This window comes from Paroedura picta, chromosome 13 (genome assembly GCF_049243985.1).
Source record: "Paroedura picta isolate Pp20150507F chromosome 13, Ppicta_v3.0, whole genome shotgun sequence".
Lineage (NCBI taxonomy): Eukaryota > Metazoa > Chordata > Lepidosauria > Squamata > Gekkonidae > Paroedura > Paroedura picta.
The window spans coordinates 7,639,675-7,663,702 of record NC_135381.1 but is presented as its reverse complement, the minus strand read 5'-3'; the positions used below and the strand labels follow the sequence as shown (position 1 = coordinate 7,663,702).

Sequence of the window (24,028 nt, the reverse complement as noted above, 5' to 3'; positions counted from 1 at the left end):
AGGGAATGAGAGAAGGGAAGAACTTCTACTTAAGATTGTGGAGAGCAGCTGCCGGTCTGAGTAGACAAGACCTGACCTGAAGGACCAATGTTCTGAATTAGTAGAAGGCAGCTCCATGTGTTCTATCAGTTTTTTAAAAACTGAAGACTTTAGGTTGGTATTATCCTTTCCTGGAAAAAAAAAACATGCTTTGCTGGTTTTGGATAACAGAAAATCTATTATTGAAATGAACGAAGGGGTTCTGATGCCCTATCTGTCTGCAACATCCCCTCCCACAGTGTTGTATACCAGCTAGTCCTTTTCCACTGCCGAGTTGCATTCCTGAAAGCAAATGGCTGGGAATTTGGAAGAGTAAAGCTGGCAGTTTGCAAGAATGAATACAATGTTGATAGATTATAATGTTCTGGTGATCTAGCTATTAATGATTTTTAGGACTCTGGGGAAGATGGAACAAGTGGACAGTCCTGATCCTGTAAGTAAGAGCAAAGCAGGTCCTACTTATCTCCCCGCCCCCCAAAGAGTATTGCAGTAGTAGCTGAAGGTACAAAGAACAGAGCCTCTATCAGGACTGAACTACATAGAATCTCACTCTGTTAACAGTGTTATTAAATAAGCCAATTTAATTAAGGTAGTTAAAAAGTCAGGTAACAACATTGATGGGGAAAAAAAAGACTCCAATGTAAATTCTAGTCACATGAATATTACTCTAACACTAATCCTTTGGACCCCTCCCCATCACCACACAAGTGTTACAGAGTTTGTGTTCCAGCAGTACACACTGAAATACAAAAAAATGCATACGTATCACAAGGGCGAAGAAGAAAACAAAACACTGTTGGCTTTTTAAGTTTGTTTGATCAAAGTTCTGATGATGCTTCTAAGCAAACATTTTCAATTTGTTGACGGAGTTCTAAGAGGACCCTTTAGTGCATAGCTAGATAAGAGCATTCTGGTCAGGTTTGTTTTCAGCTCTGTCAGAGATACCGAATCGTTTTCCCAAGTCAAGTTTGGGTTTCTTAGCTGAGATTCCACACTGAGGAACTTTTAGAAACTGAATTCTAATCTTGGCAATGCTGCCTTTCCCCTGGAACCTTCCTTTCCACGCTATTGCAGAGATGAAATCCTCAACCCTTAAAAGTTGTATATCGATCTCTCAAAAGTAGCTTCTTGCTATGTAGACTACAAAACTTGCTACTTACGGGCCAAGTGTGAGACTTAATTCAGAGGCAAATCTGGAACAAAACTAAATAAAACTAAAACAGTTTGTACCATGTGTTGAATATCCAATTATGGAAAACTAGGAAGTGATACATAATAAAGGGTCACCCTAACTGCAGATATACTCGTTAGTTTACATGTAGGTCAGCTATCCAACCTATGACTTAAAATAAATATGCTATGTAACAAAAAGCTGTTTCCAGCCTCTCTGAACAATTTCCAAAAAAAAAGCTTTAAAACACTGCCCAAGGGTGTGGGTAAGTTAAAATTAACTGAAGTGCTTACATAGGGGAACAGCACTTCTTATTAAACAACATAATAAAAATATGTTACAAAAGGCACTAATAAAATTGGAAGAGCATTAACTGCGGTTCTGGAGTTCGGTACCAAAACTGGCAAGAGTTAGGAACAGTATAGAAAATGGTCGTTCTAGAAAGACCACCCAAACTAGTCACAGCTAGCTGGCGATAGCCTCCCTGCTCCTCTTATTTCTCTTCAAGCACTAGGGTGGAAAAAGTACCTCTTGCTACATATACTCTAGGTAACATACATATGGATCATGACAAGGGGTAAACTGAGGGACAATTGCAGCATTACGCTGCTAGAAAGGCTCATCAATACAACAACAACAAAAAAACAAATCAGATCTAGGTTCCTTCCTAAAATGGCTCGCTCTTTGAATCCCCAGATAAATTATGAAATATATTTTAGTGGGACCTTTCTGTTATCAGCTAGACATTTCAAAGCACGATAGTTCCAATGGGCTTGTGGTTCCCATAATGTGTTAAGAAGTGAGACCACACTGGAACATTTGGAGACTTTTGTCATGTTATTGCTCATGTCGATGATGCGTAGGAACTGTGGTGCCCGCCCGTGACAAAGGAACAGGCGGCGAGGCAGAAGAATCTATCCAAAGACGTAGCTGAACGTTCCCATTAATTTCTAACACCGGGTCTTTCGTAAAGTTTCAGCATAGGGCCTTTAATGATCCCCTGCTGCTTTTTGAGCCAATACTAATTTTAATTAAAGAGTCGTTCATAAATTTGCTGCCTTATTGACACTGATGAACAGTTCAGTTTTCAAGCAGCCGGGAGAGCTGTTCTCTCTCGCCTCCACTGGAAGACTAATCTTAGGACACATCTTGGTATCGTGAGTGTTTTGCAGTCTGCACCGGGCACTATGAACAGCTTAAGGACATGGAGAAGCTAGAGTGAAGCAGCCTTGGTGGCAAGCATTTCTTGTTCTATGCAAAGGCCACCCCTTATAAGCCAGGGTTCCTTTACTGGAATGTTTTAGTCCTACTTTTCAAAAGGAGACACCCCTCTTCACTGACACGCAACTGTTACTAATCTCTTAAAAATGGAATGAAGATGCTTGCTGTGAACAGCCCCCTTCCTCCAAGAAGGACAAAAACACACCCCGTCAGTGTTTCCACATCTTAATTTTACCTTCAGTTTAGAAAAAGGAAAAAAACTTTAGTTATTATTATTTTAAAAAGAGTGCTAATGAGTCGGCGTCCCTGGAAAATGATGCAGTTTAGATAACAGAACGTGGTTCACGTAGGCTGGGCTGTACCGTCCGGGGCTCAGAAATTCTGGGGAAAAACCCGCAGCGGCCGAGCCGTATTTGCCAGGGCTAATAAATCCCAGTGAGTTCTTTCCTGGGCTACAATATGGTGGGCCACCAGACGGGCTTCCAACTGTTTGCCTCTTGAAACAACCTTTGACGGTTGGGCTTGACCAACTGGGGAGGACAAAAACAAAAAACACACAAGGTGATCAAACCTTAAGGCAAGTCGTGCCCATACAGTGCAAAAAGGCAAACCCCGGCTGACCAATCTGCACCAATAAATGTGAGCGTACCTTTGCCGGTCAGAAGGTGAGCAGGACTGTACAGATGTAGACCACTTATAGATTGCAGGATGCTTTTGTGAGTCAATCTCTACTCCGTTTAGCGCTGTTAACACATCGTTGTCCAATTTGGATGGCTTCTCACTGAACAGAAGGAGAACTCGGTTAGGAAAACCACTCTGGCAGAAGCTCACAGCCCACTTCTGCAGCATTTTTAAATAAGTGTGTTCATAGCTCACCTTAGTCTAGTTTATTAAGGCATAATCTGATTTTTTGGCTGACCCACGGTTAAAAGAGGAGATCAATGGATAAAGAGTACGTGACAGATCATTTCTAAGGTGACTAGGTTGAGGCAGGTAACTGGGATGAAAAATAGAAGAGTTGGTTCTTATATGCCGCTTTTCTCTACCTGAAGGAGACTCAAAGCGGCTTACAGTCGTATTCCCTTTCCTCTCCCCAGAACAGACACCCTGCGAGATGGGTGAGGCTGGGAGAACCCTGATAATACTGCTCGATCAGAATAGCTTTATCAGTGCTGTGGCGAGCTCAAGGTCACTCTGCTGGCTGCATGTGGCAGAGCGGAGAATCAAACCCTCCTTGCCAGATCAGTCCTCAATAAGTCTGCACTCCTAACCACTACACAAAGCTGGCTCATAGCGCCTGGCCAGCCAAGGTGGATAAAGCTGCATCCACAGCAAATACTTCAGAACTGAATCTTACATATGCACGGTCCCCCCCCTCCCCGCAATACTCAAGTTAAAACCTGCGATTCCAATACCATAGAATGTGACACTAAACATTTAGATGAGCATACCCCTGGATGGAACCCAACCTGGACAGACAAGATACTCTATGGGGCACACAAAAGAAGGGCCTCATTTGCTTCGCCTTACCCTAAGAGAAATAGCTTCTTGTCTCTCTCGGGTGAGGTCTCCGAGAGACATCCTGGAGTCACCTCGGACTGCAGCTCAGCGCTGCTAACTTGCTTCGTCTCTCTGCTCCAGACGTCCACCTCTGCTGCCGGTCTTCCACCAAGTGGCATGTTCTCTTCTGTCCTTATTTTTGTACCCTCTGTCTTCCCAGCAGCCATGCCCGTCTTAGTAAGCTGGTCCCTGGGTTTCCTGAGCTGTCTCGAACTTTCCTTCTGAACTCTCTCGTTCTCGCTTCCTGAAGGGGCCTGGCTCATTTCCCCCTCGTCTTCGTCTTCTGCGGCGTGTTTCTGACAGGCCAGTTTATCAAAGGCTTCCAGCAGGTTAGAGACGGGAGACGGGAAGCACTCTTCCCCTCGACTGGAATGCCTCCTGTGGGCGCTTGCTGTCCTATCGCTCGCCAGAGGGCTACAGCACCCGTTTTTACTAGTTGGACCCCCGTTCTCATAATGCCCATTGGAGACCTCCGCCATCGGTATTATGCCTCCAGTATGTGCGATAGAGAGGATGTCCACCTCTGAACTACCAACGTCACTGATGGTTGGTTCGCTGGATGCGTTCGCGCGGCTGTAATTCCGAGCGGCGTTCTGCCGGTTCTTAACTTCTTCCAAGCTCATGTCGTCGTCCTCTAAAAAAGCTCCAACGGAAATGGAATTGCAGCTTTTTTTGCTTTTACCTAGAAAACACAACCAGAGGAGGTGGGCGGTTGACGGCCTATCTGAGGTGGATCTTAGCTTAATCTTCGTATTCTGTATTTTTTCCCAAAAGGCCCCTAGGCTAAAGCGATAAGGTAACTTGCCCTGGCTTTGCCGGCTGTTCTATGTAAGAGTTGGCCAATGCATGGTACTTGAACCAAATACAGGATGCCACTGATTTTGCTTACTTTATATCCTGCCTTTGGCCCCAATGGGGATCCAAAGCAGTTTACGTTGTTCTCTTCTCCGTTTTACCCACACAACAACAGAAGAAGAAGGAGGAGGAGAAGGAGAAGACTTATATGCCGCTTTTCTCTACCCGAAGGAGGCTCAAAGCGGTTTATAGTCGCCTTCCCTTTCCTCTCCCCACAACAGACACCCTGTGAGGTGGGTGAGGCTGAGAAAGCCCTGATATCACTGCTCGGTCAGAACAGTTTTATCAGTGCTGTGGCGAGCCCAAGGTCACCCATGTGGGGGAGTGCAGAATCGAACCCAGCATGCCAAATTAGAAGTCCACACTCCTAACCACTACACCAAACTGGCTCTCTACCCTGTGAGGTAGGCTAGGCTGAGCGTGTGTCAAGGACACCCAGCAAGCTTCCATGACAGTGTGGGGACCCCTTTCAGAGTTCCTGTGGACCCCTGTGCTTGGGAATCTCTGCTTCAGCCACTATTCCACCCTATATTATTTTTAATATTATTTATGTACCCACCCTTTTCCCAATAGCTTGGAACAAAAGGCAGGCAAAAAAGAGAGAGTAGCATTCATTTATACCTCATCTCTCCCTGAGGGTTAAGGCAGCTTAAGTGTACACTGTACACTGCTACTTACTCTTCTTGCTTGCTATCTCAGATGGGGTGTGTGTCAGGTATAGCTTCTATCCCTACTTCAGGCCCCTCATTTCCCAGGAAAATGCATTGTGGATTATTAGCTGTGCCAGACCTCATATGCTTTTGGCCCCAGAGCTTGAATGGATAAAAGCATGAGCAAGAACTGTATGTGGCTTTCTAGGAAGCAGGCATCCTTCCCTCAATAGGTAAATTCATAGAATCATAGAGTTGGAAGGGACCTCCTGGGTCATCTAGTCCAACCCCCTGCAGAATGCAGGAAATTCACAACTGCCTGCCCTCCCAGAATGACCCCAATGCTATATCCAGATGGTGCCCCCCCCCCCCCAAAAAAAAACCTGGTCAGTCAGGCCTGGAGGAAATTTGCCTCCTGGCCCCAAAAGTGGCGATCAGCATTTCCATGAAACGCTGATTTACATTTACACGAAAATTGGGTGTCTGAAAGCCTGTTTCCCAGCTCTGACGAAGTTGTGCTTGCCACTGAGTGCTCTGTTGGACTTGACCAAGTGGGGAGGAACTGGTTTATGATTTCATGCAGACTGGACTTTGGCTCCTAGATTGCTTAGGCCACGAGAAAAGCCTTTGTCTTTGCAGGTGCTGCAAGGACAGAATTCTTGCTACGAGCGACTCACTCAAGGCATTGATCCTTGCTCTCAGCCTCATCTTCTTTGGTTGGAAAGAAAAAATGGAGGAGGGGAAGTTACATACGCCTCCCTTAGGTCTAGGCGGGAGAGGAAGAAACAAAACGAGTTGTGGAATGGCTTGCGGGTCCTAAAAAGTAGCCTACATGCCTATCGAGCGTCAGCCTTGTCCCAAACCTCAAGAGATTTCTAAAAGACATTTTGCTTTACCAGAAAGTTGTGTGATTTTGTGCCTGTTGTGGGTTTCATTCTCCCCCGTTTCCTGTTGAGCTTTATCGCTCATTGCCCGTTGATTCAGGTATTCTTCTAGCATTCGCAACCCCTCCTGGGAAGACAGATCAACAAAACAGCCCAGAAATTCCCAGTATTCAACCCACGGGAACCCCAGTTCATGAGCTAACTCCCTGCAATAAATAAGATAGAACGAATCATTTATGAAAACATCCAACAAGACAAAAGTTACTGAACATACTTTTTTTTGCAAAGAAAATAAGCCAGCACAAAGACTGGGCATTGTCATTTTTTTCCCCAGCACAATTACAAGCGTTCACCACAGGCACGGCTTAATTTTTACACAATTCTCACATAAAATTATTTGGTAGGACTTCTGGCACCCTGCTGACAAAACCAATAAGTGTGTGGGTTAAAATAGGGCCTTTAAATCCCTTCCCCAAAGATAACTTTTATAGGAAATTAGAGACTGATCATGCATATGGTATAAAACAGGGGGCCAAACTGTGATTCTCCAGAGGTCCATGGACTACAATTCCCATGAGCCACTGCATGCTGGCAGGGGCTCATGAGAATTGTAGCCCATGGACCTCTGGAGAGCCACAGTCTCCCATCCTCCTCCCGTATAAAACATACAAACAGGCTCTCAAGGTAAACGGCTTGTGTATATGTTCTATGAGAGCTTGAGATGGGATGGAACTGTTTTTGAAGAAGTGTATAACATTATTTTAAAAGGCAGCTGGGTAGGATTAAAGGTGCATGCACCAAATCCGCAAGCTTAGCAGCAACATTTATTTAACCCTTAGAATGACACAGCATACCAAGAGGGTTGTGGCAGCAAAAGGCAACAAGGTACAGCAATGGCAGTTCAGAAAAAAAAACTTTTGACTCTGAAGACAAGGGAGAGACTGGCTTATCAAATACAGAGGGCAAGCAGAAGGGCTGGTTTTTATCTCCCGCTTTTCCCTACCAGAAGGAGAGTGGTTCACAATCACCTTCCCTTCCTCTTTGAGAGCAGCACTCTCAGGGCTGTGGGGAGCCCAAGGTCCCAGCTGGCTGCATGTGGCGGAGCAGGAAATCAAACCTGCCTGGCCAGATTAGAAACCGCCACTCTTAATCACCAAACCACCACGCTGGATCTCAGTGAAGGAGGCACACATGTAACAGGAAGGGAGTGGGGATAAGATAGCAGGAAGGGAAAGGAAGAAAGCCTTGAGTGGAACTTATACTGAAGGTGGCATGACACTGCCAAATAAAGAGAGAGGAGTGACATGACAGAGATAGTCAAGCCCCTTAAAAGAGGAACTGACCTCTTTTACTTCTCCCTATTCATTAGCAGAGCACAGCATCCTCTCCATTGCTCCCACAGGTCACAACTGATTTTTACTCTTTCCCATGCGGCCCACAGGGAGAGCTTGAAGAACCGTACGGCAGGTTGCCCTGTTACTTTATCATAATCCTCCAGTAGTGCTGCTTTACATTTAAATCCACGTGTATAAAAACACATGCAATAGAACAGGGGTAGTCAAACTGCGGCCCTCCAGATGTCCATGGACTACAGTTCCCAGGAGCCCCTGCCAGCATTCGCTGGCAGGGGGCTCCTGGGAATTGTAGTCCATGAACATCTGGAGGGCCGCAGTTTGACTACCCCTGCAATAGAATCATAGGGTAGGAAGGGACCTCCAGGGTCATCTAGTCCAACCCCCTGCAGAATGCAGATCGTTCACAGCTACCTGCCCCGAATTCCATGCCCAGCGTGAGGGGAAGGGCGCATGCACATTCAACACATTGCCTACTGCTCTATTGTGTCATGCTGTAGGGCGATATAATACCTGCCGACTCTTTCAACCCCTCTTTCCAGGTCAGATTTTCTCAGATTGTGAAAGAATCCTGCTCTCTCGCGCGGTGGAGTCTTCCAGAGCCTGCGGAAGTCTTCTGCCTTTAAAACAAACCGGCAAACATTTATGCAACACGACGACTAGGAGCTGTCGCCAAATCCTGTCTCTTCTCGAAATCGGAAATGAAGCCTCTGTTCTGGAGCTCCAGAAATATCTAGTTCCAACTATTTAAAAAAAAAATAACTGGAGTCCCTTGGACTGCAAGGCAAACAAACCGGTCAGTCCTAGAGATCAGCCCAGACTGCTCCTTAGAAGGCCAGATCCTGAAGATGAAACTCAAATACTTTGGCCACCTCATGAGAAGGAAGGACTCCCTGGAGAAGAGCCTAATGCTGGGAGCGATCGAGGGCAAAAGAAGAAGGGGACGGCAGAGAATGAGGTGGCTGGATGGAGTCAGTGAAGCAGTCGGTGCAAATTTAAATGGACTCCGGGGAATGGTAGAGGACAGGAAGGCCTGGAGGATCATTGTCGATGGGGTCGCGATGGGTTGGCCACGACTTCACAACTAACAACAACAATTTTTTTTTTAATTAGAGAAAACCTCAAGACAATCTGTGTTCGGAAGTCAATTGTTCCAGGCCAGGCAAGAGAAGTCGGAGTTGTATCCAATTTCACAATAACCTTTTAAAACAAATTCTTGCTTTCCAAACACAGAGACGGAAGAACTTAGCATCTTTGGGTTACCTTGGAAGGGCTCATTGGGCCAACGTAAGCCCTGACTGTTAACACGGGGTCTTTAGGGCTGCCAACGTATCTGGGTAGAGAAACTCGAGGGCGATCGTCTGTCTGGTCAGGTGACCAAGGTGCTCCAATCACAGGTGCCGAGGCATTATCTTCCGCTCGGAAGAGGGGCACATAATACTGACCTAAGTCACAAGGAAACGTACATGGTGTTAAGGGTGGGTTAACAGAGTTAAAGAGCCTCTTGTGGCACAGAGTGGTAAGGCAGCCGTCTGAAAGCTTTGCCCATGAGGCTGGGACTCAGCCTTCCATCCTTCCGAGGTTGGTAAAATGAGTACCCAGTTTGCTGGGGGATAAACGGTAATGACTGGGGAAGGCACTGGCAAACCACCCCGCATTGAGTCTGCCATGAAAACGCTAGAGGGCGTCACCCCAAGGGTCAAACATGACTCGGTGCTTGCACAGGGGATACCTTTACCTTTACAGAATTAAATGCTGTTTCTATCCATTGGCTCAAAAATTTCTAACAGGACATTTTAAAACCACAATGTATGCATAAAAGTAATGAGTCTGATACCGGATCGCCTTAAGGCCCTATTCAAACAGGCATCGACAACATACTCCCCTAAGTTCCCAGAACAACTCATACCAGGGCATCATGTAATACGAACTTTTTAAAGCAGAAAACAGTTTGAAATTGCTTTGGCAGAGTTTGCCAATCCCCCTGCCCAAACCCTAAAACCAATTACAAGAACAATGTTCTGAATACAAACCTTTCAAATATTCCCTGATTTTCTCTTTCAGATCCACAGATTTATTTTTGCTCCTCTCACAAATTACCTGTAGGAAAATAGGTAAGAGATTAGTTAACAGAAGCTGCTTTGTGTTCTTCTATGCTTCTGGTGGAGGGAACAGAAAACACATTCTCTTCTGCACGTCTGGCCTCAACCACGGTTAGGACGTTTTTCTGTCCCGGCCCCTACCTAGTGGAATGAGCTCCCGGAGCACAGCAGGGCCCTGCCAAAATTTCACAGGGCCTGTAAGATGGAGTTCTTCCACCAGGCTTTTGGTTGGGGCCAAAGTTAACACCTGTCTACCTAGCTATTTATGGCTCCACCCATCCACTGATGTTCTGTAGTCCATGGATATCTGGAAAGCCACACTTTGCCCCCCCTTATCTACAGATTACACACGTTACATGAGAAACTTTTGAAACTGCAACCAATTGGTTATTTCCTTAGATGTAGTTGATTTTTCTACATGAAATTCAGTAAGAACGACTTACGTCTGCTGCCGTTTGTTCGTATTTGTTCTTTGAGTGCTTTTCAATATCTGGATGTGATGTTAGCACGCTAACCACATCTGGGTTCCCAAACTTGCACGCAAAATGCAATGGCGTGTCAAAACCCTACAAGGGAAAAAAACATGCCATGGTTTTAATGCTCTGGAGGTTCCCCCCCCCCCCCAGGTGGAAGTAAATGACTGAACCAGCTAGAATCTCAGAAGTCAAACTATTATCAAATAAATTATACGTGGAAGTTCTTCCTTTAGCGGTTTTTTTTTTTTTTGTAATCTCACATGTCTAACTGAAAATTTCTGATTCACATTGAAAGAAGGGACATCCTGCCAGGTGTGATGGTTCGTCAGACTAGCATCTGGGAAACCAAGGTTTGAATCTGCATTCTGCAATGGAAGTTTACTAGCTGACCTGGGGCCTTTATGTTCCATGTGAACCGCCTGGAGCCTCCGGGGAGGGCGGTATACAAATGTAATAAAATATATAAAATAAATAAAACAGAGGTGGAAAGAGAAAAGGGGAGGAGGAACATAACCAAAGAGTATTATACAGCAGTGAGTTCCACTTACGAGGTTAGCAAGTGTAGTGGGATAAGAAGCAAATATCCCAATTGAATCCTGGGGGCGGAATTTAGGCATTGTTTTAAGTGTTGTAATAACTAGCAGCTCAGCCATTTCCCTTTTCAGCCTGTTTAAGCTAAACATAATTTGAATCCAGTAGCACCTTTAAGACCAACAAAGATTAATTCAAGGCGTGAGCTTTCGTGTGTTGGTCTTAGGTGCCACTGGACTCAGATTTTGTTGTGCTACTTCAGACCAACATGGCCATCCACTAGAATCTATGTTTAAGCCAAACACACTCGCACAAGAAAAGAGGGGGGGGGGGAAACAGAGAGTGAGAGAGAGATGCAGGTTGGAAGATATGATTTTGGGAAAAGTTATAGTACAAGAATCAGCAAAAGCAGCTACTACTTTTGGGTGCAAATGAAGTGTCTGGGAGATGCAGGCATGCTGAGCAGCTTTCAGTATCTATTTAAATAGCCAGATTTGTGTTTAAAGACAAAGGGTGGTCACAGTAAGCCCTAGATAAATGGGCATTTTGAATGAGTAGTGGGAAATAAATTTGATTGTATCCAGAGTGGAGTGGAACACAAGAGGTTTCTCAGGGCAGAGATAGCAATCTTTATTGCCTCTGGCTCCAGGGACTAGCTTTCCCAGGAAGGTGATCAAAGGCAGGGCTCTAAACCAGGCTATATAAACCAGGCTATATAAAAGGCAAATGGTGCCTTGACTCCCCTTTAATAAGAGGTTAGGGTTGAGGAGTGGAATGTAGATACAGATCTGGGAAGCAGTGGGGAGTCAAAGAGTAAGGAAACTATATGTGAGTCCAAAGGCACCTGTAAGAACCACAGTTTTATTCAAGGTGTGAGCTTTCGTGTGTATGCAACACTTCCCCAGACAATGCAGCAAAAATCATAATACAGAGATAAGGTAAGGAAACTGAGGATTTCACCAAGGAAATCCAGCCTGTTCCTGAGTGAAGATATTGCTGGTACATCTATGTTTCCAGTGTCACGATGCCATTGCAAAGCAGAGTACTAGTTGGGTGGACGTAAACATAGTTGAAGGGAAACTACCGGTTATATGGGGAGGGGTCTGGCTGCTAACAACTGCGGAGAAAAGGGTGAGCTATAGAGATAAAACACTTAAATAAAAATTAACCATTTTATCTGGTGTATTAAGATAGAGGTCAACAATGTATCTGATACGCTTCTGCAACATGATCATATCATCATCTGGATACATCATCCTCATAAATTCGGGATTTTCCAAAGTGTCCAACAGCAACCGGCAAATACCAGGCTGATTTTCCTTGGCTGCCACATGCATGACATTGTATCGGCAGCCTTCCTGAAAGAGAGAGAGAGAGAGAGAAAGAGATTCAAGATACATGAAGTCTAACAATCTGTTCCTTGCTTAGCAACAAAATACAGGAGTCTTCATTTTAAATCTGAATGTATCAAAACTGCACAAATGTATCAAAACTGGAACTTGTTTTAAAGTTTACATAGTCACATAATGAACTGCTGTGTTAAGGTTTTGAGGTTTAAGATCACTAGCTTTACCAATTAGAAAACATTTTGTTCTACTTAACAGCTCTATATTAGAAGTTTGGTTTTTGGTCTGTACACTGTACAATAACAGGCCATCACTATCGTGCCACTCAAAAACGAGCCAAGGTCAGTTCCCTGGTCTTGGTGCTCCACTTAATAATACCTGTTCTATCACTAGTCACTGGGATGGAGGGTCACTTCAGTAAAGGTTTATCACCCGGTCCATAGCAGACAGACATATTTTATTTCTGAATCACAAAAAGCATCCCAAAGCCATTTGTGACAAACAGCATGACAGATCATTTCCTTATTTTCAGCTCCAAAATTTCATAACAAACCAGTTCTCACTAAGGAAGTAAAAAAAAAAATGACCAAAACACTTGGATGGATTCATGCTACTTCGACTGCAAATCAGAATCACTTGGAAAACAACATTTTGTTTCCCTGACTTAAAGGCCACCTTTTAATTTAGGTTGTTTTCAAATCTAGATGATTAAGCCTGGGGTTTACAGCATTTTTGCAAGTCTGAGAGAGCTGCACCCAAAAGTCTTCTAAAGTGTAAATTTTGCCTGATCATTTTTATCTGTATTTCTTTTTTAAATTCTTTATGCAGAACAGTATGAAAATGCAGATCTGTATTTGCGCTTTGGCAAAAGCAAGATGGACAACAGCTTTACCTGGACAATTGTCGGGTTGTCCCCGGAACCAATGAGATAGCGAGGATTACTCCAGATAAGCTCCAAGAATGCAGTCTCGTCTCCTTTCTCAACGGCTTTCCGAAGTTTGGCAGTGAGATCCTGCGTTCGGGGACTTTTAAAACTGTTGGCTCTCTCTTTGCTAACTGTTTCCATCTCGGGAGAGCATAATCCATCTATCAAAATGTTTAAAAATGCATTTTATTGCTGATGGAGCCCAGCTAAAGAAGGAAGCTGCCAAGTCTTTTAATGGGGGTGGATCTTATCCATGTCCTACTGCTCTCCTTCCACTTCATTTGGAGGAAGTCTCTATCAGCTGGAGAAAGGAACCTTAGGAGAGGACTGGATTCCCCTCAATATATATTATTTAATTTATTTCCCGCCACTCCAGAGACTGGCTCGTGGCGGGTTACAAAGTGTCCAATAAAACCCCCAATAAAACCCCATTAAAAACAGGACAAGATCATAGAACAAACCTGGCACAAACATGGTGGAATTCCTCAATCATCCAACCTCCAACCAACCTCTAATGAGGGGTGGAAAGAGGGGCCAAGACAGTAATGGCCTAACTAATGCCTAACACCAGGGAGGGACCCCAGACCCATCTTCCTCACAGCCCCCGGCCTCAACCATAGACCTGGCGGAAGAGCTCTGTTTTGCAGGCGCTGCGGAACTGAACTAGTTCCGTCAGGGCCATCAGCTCTTCTGGGAGCTCATCCCACCAGACAGGAATGCCAGAAAATAAGACTCAGTTAATGAAAATTACAAATGCTTGCAAAAACCTGTGTGTTGAGAACTGGGAAAGATTTGAAGGAATGGACTGTTGAGAACCACTGACTGCAAGTTAAGAGAAAAGAAAGAAGGAGAAAAAAAAACCTGCCTCCTCAAAACTCTAAAAGATTGGAAAATCTTGGAGGGGGAGAATCAGGGCTGAAATTTCCAAGTCTCTTCCAGACCCCTTACCATGTACACATAAAATACAAAATCTACCATATTTTCTTCAAAAAATACAGAAAGAAGCAGATCAGATACTTTAACTAGAACTAATTTAAAAACCATGGATATTTCAGGTCTTTTCAATTACATAGGGATTCATGTCATTACAACAGTCTCAAGCCGAAAAATTATTTTAAAGGCTTCAGAATTGGACCGTATTTAAGCTTCCACTTACCTCTGTTAAAAACTGAGCAAACTTTCACCGGAGACAAAGATAAAGAGGACTTGGTCGGAGAGGGGAAATAATCACATATTCCTTTAGCAAATTTCTCTGCATCTTCTCTGTTTGAGAAAGCCTTAAATCGTGAGCCTTTTATCATTTTAACAGCTTGCAGGGCTTCTTTTTTATCCTCGTACACATGCACTCTTTCTGGAACAGAAAACAACAGAATCTAATTAATTTCTCTCCATGACTACGGTCGCCAAGGTCACACAAGTTCAACAGATTCGGCCTTGGAAGCTTTGCTTCGCTTCCAAGCTCAGACAGACTACCTAGCACTGTGGCCATCTGCAAAAGAAGATACGCAAACCACCTTTTTGCCTGGCTTGCTTTCAGGGAAGAGGCTGAAATTAAGAAGCACTAACAACGGCTAGTTTGGATTTATTGTCCTGTCACATCTCCTTGCAAATTTTTCAGGGTCTTCTGCTAGATAGATTTACAGAAGATGCGAGTTATTATTACGGTCAAAACTCAGCAAACAAAATACATTTGATTATATGATTATTCTCATCCATCAGATAAAAATGGATACACCGATGATGGAGTATAAAAATGCAGCAACAGTGAAATTACCCATTTGGTTTAAATGAAGCTTTTCGTTTTCTAAACGCTAAGAAGCAAAATGTTGCCACTGCATTGGAAATCACCTTTGACCTGTCATCCATAAAGAGTTTGAGCAGGCCTCCTTCTGCATATTTCAATTAGCTATCTAGGGACTTAAATTGAGAAAAGGAGATTGTCTCCACCTTCTGCACAGAAGCAATACCTCAGATGGAGAGGCTGGTGATGATCCTTCCCATACAAAATTGCTGTTGGGGAGCGTCCATCCTTCGCCTAGCTTCTGCATTTGCTAGAAAGAGGGCAAGGAGTGCAAAAACTGGACAGCACCACAACATTTGCGTCCAAAGGCACCCTTAAGACCCACAAAGATTTATTCAAGGCATGTGTTTCCGTGTGCATGCGCACTTCCCCAGACAAAGCATGGCACTGGTCCTTTGATAAAGAAAACTATAACTTGATAGGAAAGATCCTCATGAAGGCTATGATGCAACTCCTTGTTCTTTTCCCATCAGCAGGAAAACAAGCACACGGCAACGAAAGGCAAACCTCTGAAGCGTTCCCGTCCAAATGATTCCACGGTTATATTACTCAGGATAACCTCAATAGTGCATCAATGGCTGAAGCACAGCACTAAATCTCATCTAGTTACTACTCATTTCTTCAGCCTAATGGATCAGATGCACACTGGCAGAAGGGAATCGGGAATGCAAGATAAATATCCTCTCTACTTTGGCCCACTGCCACAGGTTTGCTTTTTATGTAGTGCAGCCTCATGCAGGGGTTGGCCAAACTGTGGCTCTCCAGATGTCCATGGACTACAATTACCATGTGCCCCTGCCATGCTGGCAGGGGCTCATGGTCATTGTAGTCCGTGGACATCTGGAGAGCCATTTTGGCCACCCGTGCTCTGTTGCATGGCCATACCAAATATAGAAATCGGTATTTTTAGTACAAGAACTGCCCACGCCATCTGCTCTAAAAATAAGCACTGATCCTCAAGAAACTTTATTGTGTCAGCACACAGAAAAATGGCCATTGTCAAGTGTCCATTCTCAGTTAATTCTAACAACCTGCAGCTGCACACAGGCCAGACATCTGAGGGGAAAAACCTGTTATTAATGTTGTTTCATTTGATGTTATTATGCATTATACTATGCTTATTATGAATTATACTGTACTTATGCATCTGACAGATGATCCCTGGTACCAGCCGGACTGGGGCGGTTCGGCTATTCTCATGCGTTTAGATTTGTCAGCTGCATTTGATGTGGTCCACCACGAGTTGTGAGCCCACTGCCTCGCCTGGATGGAGATTAGGGGGACAGCCTTTCAGTGGCTGATCTCCTTTCTTAAGAACCAGACACAGAGGGATACAGTGGGGAAAGAGTTATCTGACCCCTTTATGTACCTACTTCATTTCTACCCAATGGGAACACAAGCCTGTTTAAATTGTTCTCTCCTCCATTTTGTCTTCCAACAACCCTGAGAGTATATGACAGCCCACGGTCACCAAACAAGCTCCCATGGCAGAGAAGGGATTTGGAACTGGATTTCCCAGATCGTAGCCCAACTCTCTAACCACTATGTCACAATGACTTTCTAGTTCAGTTACAAAGAGAACTGCTTGTGCCAGGTCATTAATGTCACTTACCGACCAAATCGTCAATGTACACTATTTAAAAAATAAGTCATAAATTTTAAATTTTGAGATAAAGAACAAATTATATCGACAGCACAGAAATTCATCAGAAAGATTATCAAGCGTGTCTCCATAGCTGCTCAGATTTACTTTTAGTGGGGGCGCTCTCCTTATACCTTAACAGTGTTAATATTGTCAGAAACAAAAAATACATTACCATTTCTCGCCAATATATCATCGTAAACTGGACACACTCCATAGTACTGCTGAGGGTCCTTAGAAGGAGTCTGTGAACATGCTGGAGAATTGATTCCTGCCACGGCACCGACGAATCCAGGAGCCACCTTGTGCATTAGGGCCTCTTCTTCTGGAGGGTTCAAACCCACGCTGTACCCGAAATCAGCATCTTCAGAAGAGCTTACATGGCCGTTTTGATTCACTGGAGGTTTGCTGGCTTCTAACTGGCTGCCGTCAGCTGTCACGCTTCCGGGTACACCGTTTGAAACCGTTGCCTCGCCTTGCTCTTCCCACAGAGATTGGGCCAATCTTTTTTCAAAAACTGACCGTGTGGTTAGCGTGATGGGCCCACATTTCTGTCCTGCCTTGACGATCTCTTCTCTCAGCTCATCGGGAGTTAGCTGCTTCAGCCGTGACAATATGTTATCCATTGTTATTACCCCTAGAACCGAGGGGGAGGGAAAAAGCCAAGTGAATCATCTACCATGCCCCCCTCAACACTGTATTTTACAACTATTAAAGAATGTCCTTAAAAAAGAGCTATTGGGTCTTATGCCAGGGCAGATACTTAAGAATGAGGGGACAACTAAGTGGGCAAGCCTTAAGCCCCTCCAAAAACAGAAAGAAGACTGAAATACCTCCAAAACAAGACCCTTTGGAGCACTGTGCTGGAGCATGCTTCTCTAGGAAGTTCTGCTGCCATCTTAAGAACTTACAGGTCTGCACAGGTGCTGCAGGCTCTTTCCCGGCTGCTTAAGCGCCTTATTAAGCCAGGCATAAAGACAGCACTGCTGAGAGCAACCCTTGAGGATACCTTTTGTTACCTGCAAGTCATGAGGGGGAAAAAAATCAGCTGCCAGGATATGGAGCTCCTTATGGAAGGCCTCACTGTGCCTGTTTATCCTGTATTTAAAGACAGAGACGGGTCATGCGTGACAAGAAACAAGGTCCCTGCGAGCTGCTGCTTTGGGTCACCAAGTTCTGTATTTTCTTCGTGAATGAGAATGAGAACTTGCGCCGTTTTAAAAGCAAGCACTGAGATGCCACAGCACTTTCCGTCCCCATTTTCAATCTGCATCATCCGCCTTTACGTTACTCTTGATTTTATGTTCTTTTAGTTCCTTGTTGTAGTCTTAATTGCTACTCTATTGTTAATTCTGATTTGTGCTTTTAATTGTAAGCGAAGACAGTGCTGCACAGTGCAGGATATACTTTAAAACAATAAATACCTTCAGGAAAGCCACACGTGAAGCAAGCAAGAGGCCTTGCATCAAAGGTGCCAACGGGACGAAACAATTTTAATAGGGATTTCATATATGCAAGACAGGCACTCTCATGAGGCTGGTGAACAAGACAGGACTCAGTCCCCTTGCATTAACAGCCTTTGCTAATTTCTTCTATAGGAGAGTCAGCAAACTTAAGACCAGTCATGGAGCACCATCTCTAGGAGTCATATTACAATTCCCTCTATTGCACCCTCTCATGCCACAGGGAAAATGAGACTTGTTTTCTGAACAGAAAATAGGCTTAAAAGTATGGATCAGGGGCTTCGTGGGAGTGCCGTAAACATAATAATCATTTTTTTTGGCATTTCAGAGCACCAGCAACTCTGCAAACAAAACATTGGATGAATAATATCAGTCAGTCAGCCAGTCACCTTCAATTGGCATAAAGGATTAATAATATATGTACAATTTAATCTTATATCAGGTAAGAATGCTGTACAACTAGATTTAAACGTAATCTGTAGTGATCAGCCCTGACTGCTCTTTAGAAGGCCAGATCCTGAAGATGAAACTCAAATACTTTGGCCACCTCATGAGAAGGAAGGACACCCTGGAGAAGAGTCTAATGCTGGGAGCGACTGTGGGCAAAAGAAGAAGGGGACGACAGAGAATGAGATGGCTGGATGGAGTCACTGAAACAGTTGGTGCAAGCTTAAATGGACTCCGGGGAGTGGTAGAGGACAGGAAGGCCTGGAGGATCATTGTCCATGGGGTCCTGATGGGTCAGACACGACTTTGCCAGTAACAACAAGTGGTAAAACTTGCCTGAAAATGTATGACTGTTAATTATCAACAAGGCCAACCATCAGACTAGTAACCATCAGCATTAGGTATTAATGGAGCAGACAAATTAATATTTGTTGAACTGAGTTAATTAATTTATTTTTATTCCAGGGCAATAAGAACCAAAATGTTTCTCAACCAGGGTTTCGTGAAAGCATGGGTTTTTTTTTTTTGATGACCCTGAGAGGATTTCCTGAATGGGTGGGACTTACTTATTTTTTTATGTGTTTTTATATATTTTTAAAATTTGAATATATTTTTAAAATGTGTTAAACATTAGTCGGATGATATGACCCGATATATAGTCAGGTCGATCCCGCAAATAGCCTGGAGGAGATGAGAAGGGGAGGGGTCCCAGGTGGGCATATCCTCAGCTCTGCTTCCTAACCATATTCTGCACCATCCTGCCACCTCTAGGGTTTCTTGAAGCCTGAAGAATGTTTCAGGGGTTTCTCAACGGTAGAAAAGTTGAGAAAGGCTGCCCTATACAAATGACATGATCTCAAAAGCTCAGGGGAAAATCTGTTTAGCTTCTTATTCACATCCCAATTATGATACATGATGATGATAAACTATCAAAATGCTTCCTGGGGTTCGCTTGAACAAAGAAAAGGATAGAACCAATGTTCTTTTCTTCGCAGTTAAAAGACCCACTGGGAATTTTATGTTGAAAGATATTTAAGAGGCACAGATTTTTTAAAAATCCCTAATAGTTCCATTCTGCACCTATCCAAAAGGCAAAGCAAGACAGTCTTGTAGCAGCTTACAAGCTACCAAATTCACTGTGATAGTTTTCATGAGGTGTGGCCAATAAGTCCTCATACCACACAATAAACATGGTAACGCTTTAAAGTAGCCCAGTTCTCTTTTTCGCTGTGACGGTAACAGACTGACAGGCTTGCCATTCTGGAATAAAATACTAGGTCCCATAAAACGCTCCACGTAATTATTTCCCAAAACTGCACAGAACTAGAACTTGTTTTCAAAACCCGTATAACTAGATCTATCATTCCAAACTTGGAACCTTCCATACCTGGAATCTTCCCCTAGCTAAAAAGCAGACAGGGCCAAGCTATTCAACACGAGGTTCGTGGATTTCAATACTTCTGAAGACTGCATTGGTTAGCACAGTGCATTAAGGAACTTGGCTTTGAGGATAAAAAGATAAGAGTCTTCCTTGGATAAGCAAGGAAACTGAGCATGCTGCAGGCAGAACACTTTATGGTATTTATAGGGGCATAAAAGATCAGATAAGTCCAACAATACCCTCAACTCTCTCCATTTAGCACAGCATCTAATGTTAGCAGCAAGCCTACGGAGCGTCATTTCAAATCTTAGTCATGAAGCATCTGGCAAGAAGCTTGAGCAGCTACTTCTCCTTCCCTACTTAAAAATAGAACAAATCAGAAGCAATCAACCAACCATAAAAGGATATATGGGGGGGGGGAACAGACCGGAGCATCTGAAAAAAGATGGAAATAACTGGAATATAAATAGAATATAAAATTCCAGAGACGGAATATATAAATAGAATAGAAATATACCAGATACATACTACAATCCAACCAATTACCTCTGTTTTTAGAACACGATGCTACGCCACCATTTTACTGCTCTGTGGGAAATCTTCCAAGCATTCTTATGGCTCATTTTCCTTTAAGTCTGAACCCCTACCTGAATCTGAGGGGGTCCTAAAATGCACCTCCATCCTCTGCAGTGCATATGGGTCAGTAGCAGAGGTCATACTGTTATTAATTTGAGTCCAATAAAGTGTTTAGGACTGACAACCTAAGCAACTTTGCTAAGGGGGTAACTCTGCGATGCTTGCTACTAAGTAGACAGGCACAGAACAACTATCTAGATTGCATGAAATTGTTACAATAACACATAAGATCACATCCAGTATGGGGCACACCCCAGCAGCAGATATCTTCTACAGTTGGAGCACAAGGTTCTAAATTCAGTGGGAAGTTATTCTCCATTGTTTCCTCATATGTGACTGTCCAAATAGCATGCAGTGACCTGAGCTTAAAGGCAGTTCATCTGACTAACTGCTCCCTTCCCCCCAGGTCTCCAAAACTGCTATCATTTGGGTTGAGGTTTCATCTGACATAAGGAGAAGCTTTTTAAAAAAGAAGAAATAAGCATGGTAAGCAAGGAGGGGATTTAACACTGAGCTAGCATTTCCAGGGATGCTATAGAAGCCTGTTTGCACTTTAAGAACAAGTGCAACATCATTCTCTCAACAGCTCTAAGCATAAGAGCCTCAGATCGTAAGATAGCAATCAGAACGAGTGTCTTGGTAAGTACTAAAATTCTAAATAGATTTATTGTGACAGAAGCTTATGTGAGGTTGAGCCTACACACAGAAACTTCTGCCACCATCTTTCTGTTAGCTTCTGAGGCACTACAAGTTTATGTTTTGAAGCATTTATCATGGTTTGCTGTAACTGATAAGCTCTTCCCTTAAAAGCAAAAGATACCTGGAAGTCGGAAATCAACGCAATGACAGTCTGTAAATAAAGCATAGTCTTTAAAGTTTCACAATATGCCTTTTTTCGTGCAGCAACATACTAATAATGCTACTCTTGCAGAACATTTGCAAACCCGACTAGGCCTCCTAGCCGTGGGACGCCCTGTCAGCATGCTCCAGCAAACCCATCAACCCCCAAACTGGCATTTGCTACACCTTAAAGACGAGCACGTTTTATTCTACCATGCATAAACTTTTGCACAGAAATGTCCATTTCACCGGATCTCCTGATTCGAAGTGCTCCCTCCCCCTGCTTTTAAACAGAAAATAATGCTGCTCCGATTCTTGCATCACCCATACCCCGCAGTGCACAACATCTGGCACCTCACAGACACTCCTAGAATTTAAAAAACGTGTTAAGGTGCTGCAAAACACCATCTGAATTCTTTTTTTAAAAAAAATCGCAGCAAGCCTAATACCAACTACCCATTTGAAATTCCCAATCAAAGGGACATGTTTGGTGTTAGCTCGGGTCTATCAAGACTCCATTCTGCCAGCAGCCTCGGGCTTGGAGGCCGTCGTTCTCGTTCCCTGTCCTACCTCACAGGGCCGTTGTGAAAACACCACACACACACACACACACACACACACAAATCTGTATGTCTAAATAAAATCTCGCATATGTTATATCATAGTTCGTTCCATGTATCCCCTCGTGATGTTATATGAAAACGGCCCTGAGCCGCAGGGAAGAGCGGTATAAAAATCTAATAAATAAACACACACACAAACACATATATGCGATATTTCCCCCCTTTAGAGGAAAGGCTTGACCCAGAAGGGGGCCGCGTGCTGGCCCGAGGGAGGTGGTCTTTGTTCCCCCTCGCTCACCTTGGCGGCTGGGCTTCTCCTCAGGCGCAGGAGTGGCGCCGGGCGGGCCGGCCCGTGCTGCTGCTGCTGCTCCCGCGTCCGGGCCTCGGCGGCGGCGGCGGCCGGCTCTCCTGTCCCACCAGCGCAGCAGCAAGCCCAGGGCGCCGATCACCGCGCACGCCGTCAGCACCTCCCAGCCCGGCCAGCCCGCCCGCCCCGGCCAGCGCCAGCCCGACCACCCCGCCAGCGCCGCCGACATCCACCGCTCCATGACTCCGGCCCAGCCGAGCCCAACCCGGCCGGCCGGACCGACCGTCTGCCTGCGCGCGCGCGGACCGCCCCGAACGCCCTTTAGGGACGGGACCAGTACCTCAGAGGCGGCCTCCCGGCTTCCGTCGCGACGGGCCCCCTCCCTCGCGCGCGCGATCACGCATGCGCAGCTCCCCTCTCTCGCCCACTTCGCACCAGAGGACCCCGCTACCACCGCCGGGGTCGCCTCAGCAGCCAGGGCCACGCCCCGCGTTGTCTACTTCACTGCCTGTCTGGAAATCAGCGAGGGGGGAGAATATTCTCTTTACCAACCCCCCCGATTTGTTGATTATTAATTTCGTACAGTTTCAAGGGCCGCTTTAATAGCGGCCGCCTGACTGAACATCCGCGCGCGCCGCCGACTAGAACCAGCCCCCCCCCGTCCCGCTAAATCTGAGCCTGTCTATTCTAGTGCCTGACTGAAGCAAAACGAACTGTTAGCAAAATCACCCCCTCCCCGCCATTCCTTCCCCAAAACCTCTTCCTCCTCTCCGCTACTCTGACAGGAATTTAGCAAACAAACAAAAAGAAGAGAGGAGCGCTCCGTAGCTAAGCGACACGCTATCCAATAGCAGCGAGGAACGTCACTGGATTTTTTTCCCGTGCCGCGGTGTATGATGGGAAATGGAACGCCGGGACAGGCGTTTTGACAGCGGCCGCCCATGAGGCCACGCCTTCTTTCCCAAAGAGGAAAGGAGTCTGTGGGGGTTAGGAGCTCGCAGTGTCCGATGGGAAAACGAAAAAAGGTTCGAAGGTTCTCTGGTTGCCGCGGTAACGCCCCAAGAGAAAAGTCCAAGGGAGGGGAAGAGCACGCCATGAATTCGTAGTAGCATTTCTGGTTCCTCGTTGAATACGCAGAACAAGGCGACGCAAGGAACGAGGACAAAGCAGCCTGGAGACTGGGGGAGCGGGGAATAAGAACCCGGTCCACTCTCGCCCCGCAGATAGCAGTGTTCGAACGGGATCCGGAAGTGGCTCCTGCATGCGACCCTTCCCTTTTTTTCTTTGTGGGAGCGCTGGTGTATCGCAATCTGCCACGTGGCTTTTTGTTTTGCAACGAGGCAGCCTTTGGATGGGTTGGCGCACACAGCGGAGGAGTGGACTGTACCACTGCCGGCTGAAGGGGTGGCACTTTTGGATATTTCCCCCTTTTCGGCGAGGAGGGGAGCGCTGCCTCCCAGCAGGACACCCACCGAGCAAAGCTGACACTTCTTATCCGGTGCTGTGCCCACTAAACGGGCTTTCTGATGGTGGATTTGTTTTTTAAAAAAGGGGACCAACATGTGATCCCCCCACTGGAGCCTCACTCAACTGCCTATATACAAAACCTCCCTTAACAGGGATTGCAAGCGGTTTACATCAGACATAGTGTAACCCTGCGGGAGAGCGGGGAGTGCAATGAAGTCCACCATTTCAGGCTGCAAGGTTGGGTGGGAGATATTTTTGAATCCTGTAACTCCCGGGAGACTCCTCGAATATATATATTTTTAAACCCAGCAAGAAAAAAAGGATAGTTCATTCTTTCTTTGCTAGCCTTCTGCTTGCAGGGAGTTTTGG

At 45.1% G+C, this 24,028-nt stretch overlaps 1 protein-coding gene across 2 annotated transcripts; it reads right to left on the bottom strand.

Moving 5' to 3' along the window:
* Nucleotides 1-602: 602 nt before the first annotated feature.
* Nucleotides 603-22,877, bottom strand: ANKLE2 (ankyrin repeat and LEM domain containing 2). Of its 2 annotated transcripts, none has more exons than XM_077307693.1 (13): nucleotides 22,533-22,877; nucleotides 16,731-17,192; nucleotides 14,269-14,463; nucleotides 13,080-13,273; nucleotides 12,011-12,199; nucleotides 10,278-10,400; nucleotides 9,766-9,832; nucleotides 8,996-9,177; nucleotides 8,246-8,352; nucleotides 6,393-6,586; nucleotides 3,962-4,673; nucleotides 3,081-3,212; nucleotides 603-2,961 (listed from the first exon to the last, which is right to left on the bottom strand). In XM_077307693.1, the coding sequence occupies exons 2-13, from the start codon at nucleotides 17,179-17,181 to the stop codon at nucleotides 2,721-2,723; spliced, it is 2,787 nt and encodes a 928-aa protein (XP_077163808.1). In that variant the 5' UTR covers nucleotides 17,182-17,192; nucleotides 22,533-22,877; the 3' UTR covers nucleotides 603-2,720. The 2 variants fall into 2 exon arrangements, with proteins under 2 accessions (XP_077163808.1, XP_077163807.1); XM_077307692.1 differs by lacking the exon at nucleotides 22,533-22,877 and adding an exon at nucleotides 22,184-22,524.
* Between the last annotated feature and the right edge of the window lie 1,151 nt (nucleotides 22,878-24,028).

Excerpts from the sequence above, each read along its gene's own strand:
- ANKLE2 (XM_077307692.1), bottom strand. The coding sequence starts at position 22,433 with ATGGAGCGGTGGATGTCGGCGGCGCTGGCGGGGTGGTCGGGCTGGCGC. Across the intron at positions 12,200-13,079 it reads ACAACCCGACAATTGTCCAG|GAAGGCTGCCGATACAATGT; the intron begins GTAAAGCTGTTG and ends TCTCTCTTTCAG. Across the intron at positions 4,674-6,392 it reads CAAAATCACACAACTTTCTG|GTAAAAGCAAAAAAAGCTGC; the intron begins GTAAAGCAAAAT and ends TGTGTTTTCTAG.